Raw genomic sequence first — 5,393 nt, forward strand, 5'->3', positions numbered from 1 at the left:
GGGAGAGAGGAGGCCCAACAGGAGGGATCTTCGTCAGCCGGTTTCTTGCCATTATCCCATATCCTTACGGACTAGAGCAGAAAGGGCTCCGAGAAGTCTTCTGATTCCACCCCAGAGAGGGCAGTGACTTCCCCAAAGTGGCACGGTTAGAACTGCAAGCAGAACCCAGGTCTCCAGAACGCAGCCTAGGCTTGTTTCCACTATACGGGGCTTCTTTTAATATTAACGTTTGTGTCGCTTTTAATTTAAACCCCTCACAGTTCCCCTCAATTCCTGTGTCCTTAGACTCCATCTTCCCCAGGAGCTTATTTGTAGCTTTTATCCCTGGAAATGGCTCTGCTTCCATGATGCAGAGCTGCCATATTTGAGCATAGCCACCTCTGTCTCACCTCTCCCATGTCCTCTACTTTATAGTCTCAAGTCCCGGGACCCTATTGGTCTTATATGACTTCTTGCCTAGCCTAGACTACTCAGTTCTGTCCCCTTGCCTGCCTCCCTGCTTCTCATTTTCCAGACCAGAGTTGTCGATCGCTGCCTACCTATTCCTCAATCTTTTTTTTCACGCCTTAGCCCTGGAGTATTACTGACAGGGAAAAAAAAAATCACCAGAAATTTCTGACTGAGCCTCAGATTCCCTGACTGACCTCACTGTTGTTCTATCAGTGCAGTCCAGTGATGCTTTGTCTTTTATTGATTCCCTGTCACATTCCTTAAGGTAACTTTTCAAAATTTTCCACACACATCAAGCCATTCCACCAGTTCCTGTCTCTTGCCTCTCTGCAGAATGCCCATCTCTTCTATTTTTATGAGATTGAGGCCATGCATGTGAACCTCTTACTCCTTCCTCTCTGTCACCACACTCAAATTCATCTCTCAATTTCTTTCACTTTTACTCCTTTGCCCACTCCACACAGCCTGTGGGATCTTAGTTCCCAGACCAGGGATTGAACCCAAGCTCAGCAGTGAGAGTGCGGAGTCTTAACGACTGGACTGCCAGGGAACCCCCTCGATAAGGCCAACCCTTTGGCATCTGTTTGCCTCTCCTTTCCAGTTTCCTCCAGGACTTCTCTGTGCATCATCTTCCCTTCTTTTTCCCTTTCTCCTGGCTCCTCTCCTCTAGTCTACATATGCGGAGGTCATCCCTACTTGAAAATTTGTAGTTTCCTTGACTCTACCACCCTCTCAATTTCCTGTCTGATCTCTAACATCTCCCCCACCGAAGTCCATCCTTTACTGTGTACAGTCCCTGGTCCACAGAAGTGCCCAATAAATATTTGTTGAATGACTAAATTAGTGAACCCTTCAGTGGATAATGTTCTCTCAAAGGGCACCATCTCCTTTGCGTCCATTGGCTTTGCTTTATCCTTGTTCTGCTGATTCTGATATTTCCCTTTTGTCTTCTTTAGTCCTCACTGTATATGTGTGCATGTTTTCTAAGGATGTCAGCTTTCTTTAGTACACCTTCTCTCTGAGAACTCTCATCCTTCTCATGGCTTCACGTGGCATTTCTCTTCAGGGGACTCCTAAACCTGTATTCCTACTCCAACTTTTTTCTACTACCAGCAGCAAGACCACTCCCATTTCCAACTCCCTATGGTATGTTACATCTTGTTCCATTGTTATATTATACATCCTTTTCTTCAAGCCAGCTTCTCCTCTTAATGGCCCTTTAAATATTATTACTGTCATCATTGTCCTAGTAACTCAAATTCAAAGCCAGAGTCAGCTCTAACCTCTCCTCTTGTTCACCTGCATATTGAAACCCTATGAATTCCCTCCCCTATTTTGCCTTTTCCTACTTTTAAATTATTTTCTGTTTCTCCATTCAGCACTCCTTTGGTCCATGCCCTTGTTTTCTCAAACCTGGGTTATTGCAATAATTGTCTAATTCATCTCTTTTTCTACTGTCTCCCATAGGAGAATCCTCTCCATTTAAGGCCTAGTCAGATGCCAATTCCACAGTCACCCTCCTATGACCTCACCTCGACTGCACCTTAGCTAAATGTGACTCCTCCTTCCTTAATACTCAGATGACATTTGGCTTGTATCCCTTGCATGATTCTCATCACACATTCCATCGTTTTTGTTTATTTGTGCACAGGTCAGCTCCCTTGCCAGATAAAAGACATCAAAGCAGAACCAAGCCTTATCTAACTTGTCTTCCCAACACAATAGGCCATTTACAGTGACTTACACCGGCATGCTTTTGATGTATATTAGTAAGATGCATGAAGGCAAATATGGGCCAAAAAGAGGACAGATACATCCTTGGAAAAGATAGATGCATTATGGAAATAGAGCAAAGATTCTCATGGTGGAACCTCAAAATGTCCTAGGGAATAGGTGTCTTTAGAGAGACAGATGTGTCTTGAGAGGAGAAGTGTGTTTCAGAGAATAAATAGATATATTCCAGGAAGTATACACACACACACACACACACACACACATATACACACACAAATATCTGTGGAATAGACAGGCATGTCCCAGGAAGTGGCTATGTACTCAGGGAGGGAGGTATTTCAACCAGGAAGGAAGGAGAGTTCCTAAAGAGCTGCCAGTTGCCTCAAGGAATAAACAGGTGTCGTTTTATTTTTTTACAGGTGTCGTTTTTTAAAGAACAAAGCTACTGTCTAAATGTTTCTGATGACCTGGCAGGTCTGTCCCAGGGAGAACTGAAAGTGAAGGTTCTGTGGTGAGACCTGGGCCTCACCGTCTAAGGAACATAGAGGAGTGTCTGTATACAGAAATGATGGGTTGCTTGCTAGGTATGGGAAAAGTGTCTTAAGGGAGCATAAGCAGGGCTTAGGAAGCTAAAAGAAGCAGCCAATGAAGAACTAGTGGTTGCTATGGGAATAACAGGTCTTTGATCTCACAACTGTTTTGAGCTTCTTCCAGGCCATGTCCATCTTCTGGTTGCTGGCTTTAGTGGACACCAGAGGGCAGTGTGTGGCCAGGCTGTAGGCCACACCCACCCAGGGTCCAGGACAATGTAGGATGAGGGCCAAGGACCTGGAGGGGAAGTCCTGTGGTGAGTCTAGTAGAGGAAACCCCCACTGCCTTTGCCCTCAATCCTGAGGTCCTTAGGGATGGACTACCGTTGGTTCCATTAGGGCTTCTATTACCAGGCCCTGGGAGTAAACCGAGGCATGAGGAAGTGGAAAATTGAGCGCTTCTGGATGGCACCCCCTCCATGCAGAAGCACAGCGGAGAGTCCTCTCTCGTCCCACCCCCCTCACCTCCCCAGCGGCTGTCCAGACGGGAAGGGAGTCTCTTCCTGCAAGTTTCCTGAAGCTGGGTTTGGGTAAGGGCAGGAAAGGCCTGGCCTTGGGAGGAAGGGATATAGGGGCGTGGCCTTCAGGTGGGGGAGGGAGTTTGGAAGGGGCCAGTAAGGGAACAAAACATCTAGATTCTTCTAGCTCTGCTGCCCAGAGCTGAGGGCCTGTGGGAATGGCAGAGTCTCTGGAAGGACACAGGCTCCCCCTGGAATGGAGAGGGGAACAATGTACAAAAAAAAAAAAAAAGGTTTATTTTGAAGATTACAGAACTTGCATGATGACCCCACCCAGCTTCCATTTCCACCAATTTAAGAATCTCCAGTTAGGGTGGGAGCGAGAGAAAGAAGTAGGGAGGGGAAGTGAGAGACCAGGTGGTGGCCGAGGAAAGGAGCAAGATGGCTGCCAAACAGCTCTTGCCACCCTAGGTCTGGGCTTCACTGTCTTTACTCCTCCACACCACGAGGGTGACGAGGAAGGGGATGAGGCAGATGGGGGCTATGATCATGGCCAGGAGCACATCCTCTGGGGGATCTGAGAAGGTGGGTTGCACCAGGGAGCAGTTGGCAAAGTGGATGTGGTGAGTCTCAAAGATGATCGCTTCTGCCCAGGGATTGGGGAAGCCCAGGCCAAACTCTTCTGCACCCTTTTCCAAGCAGTCTCGAAGGAAGCTATAAGGCCTAGAGACAGGAGAGGACTAGCGTGAGGGAAGGGTTGGGGCCAGAAAGAGGACTGCCCCACACTCACTCACCCGCAGGGAGCAAGCCCCACGCCTGGCCCAAGCCGCCCTCCAGCACTGCCCCTACCTGCTAATCAGGGCCCAGTCACACCAGTCCTTCTTGATAGAGTCCATTTGAACCTCATAATCGTGCCAGCATTGTAGGACATTTGTCCCATAGGTCTCCAACACCGTTTTCCCTGTGGGCAGAGATGGGCATTGACCATACCCTGCCCCACCCTCCAAACCCTCTGATTCAGGTACTTCCATTGTGGAACCACTGTTCCTATCTTCAAATATGGGAACTACCCAGAGAGCCTCAGAAAATTTCCCAAGCAAGATACTCCCAGCTGAAGAGAGAGTCCCAGCTCAGGAAAAGTTTAATGCCTTCCATGTACACTGGACTTTCCAGCCTGGCAACAGTTTCAACATACACTTTTTCTGGAATATCCTAACCCACCTGTGAGGCGGGCCAGTTCACAGCTCGTTGGGGGCTTTGTGGGATGAGAGGTAGAAAGACAACAAGAAACCCTGAGAGAGAGAACAGAAGGGAGTTTAGGGGCACCAATTGGGTTTGGGGGCTTGGCTTGTGGGAAAGAAACCCTCCCCACTCACCTCTCTCCTTCTTGGCGGGGGCCACCATCCCACAGTCGCGGGCTACTCACCTTCTGACTTGGAGCCGTCTGGCGTGGGAAGAAGCTGAGCCAGGGACTCCTGGGGCTTCAGGACAGCTGTGGGCAGAAAAGGGACAGGGAGATGGGAGGATGGGATGTGGAGCCAGGAAGAAGCGGGGTGTGGGTTGGGGTCTGAGACTCTTGAAAGTTAGGGCTACTCTCAGAAGAGACAGCGCAGCAATCCAGGCCCCCACGCGGTGCCTCGGTGCCCGGAAGAGAGGGGGCCGCACCAATTCCTTCACACATTCAAAACCCCTCCTTCTTCGCCAGCTCCAGACCTCCCAAGAGCTTTCTACAGGGGCCCGGGCATCTCAGCTTTTCCCCAGGTGGGAAGCTGCCGCGCTGCGCCCTCGCTGTGGTGAGCCCGGGGACCGTCCAGAGGGCAGCGCGGTCCGCACCCGCACGCCGGGGCCCGTTCCGAGCCGTCCAGTCCCTCTCCCCTTCAGGGCCTCCCGCGCCTCCCGCCCGGACCTCGGGGCGCTGCGCTTACCGCCCAGCAGGAGGAGGAGGCGGAGCGCAGCCGGTCGCCCGGCGCGGGTGGCGGGGAGCCACGGGCCGCCGACAGCGCGCTCCGCCCGGAGCGAGGCCATCGCACGGCAAGCAGGCTAGGAGGAGCGGCGGCGCTGAGCCGGGCCCGGGCGGGGGCGCCTATATCCCGGTCCCAAGCCGCAGGAAGCCGCGCCGCTTCCTCGCGGGGGCTGGGACGGCTGCGCCCACGTGGGGGGC

General features: G+C 51.2%; 1 protein-coding gene across 1 annotated transcript; it reads right to left on the bottom strand.

The window, feature by feature from the left end:
• Positions 1–3,510: 3,510 nt before the first annotated feature.
• On the bottom strand, positions 3,511–5,393 carry RAMP2 (receptor activity modifying protein 2). The gene is made up of 4 exons (XM_065909196.1): positions 5,158–5,393; positions 4,659–4,724; positions 4,082–4,193; positions 3,511–3,955 (listed from the first exon to the last, which is right to left on the bottom strand). The coding sequence occupies exons 1-4, from the start codon at positions 5,255–5,257 to the stop codon at positions 3,700–3,702; spliced, it is 534 nt and encodes a 177-aa protein (XP_065765268.1). The 5' UTR covers positions 5,258–5,393; the 3' UTR covers positions 3,511–3,699.

Source organism: Muntiacus reevesi, chromosome 18, assembly GCF_963930625.1.
Source record: "Muntiacus reevesi chromosome 18, mMunRee1.1, whole genome shotgun sequence".
Taxonomy (NCBI): Eukaryota; Metazoa; Chordata; class Mammalia; order Artiodactyla; family Cervidae; genus Muntiacus; species Muntiacus reevesi.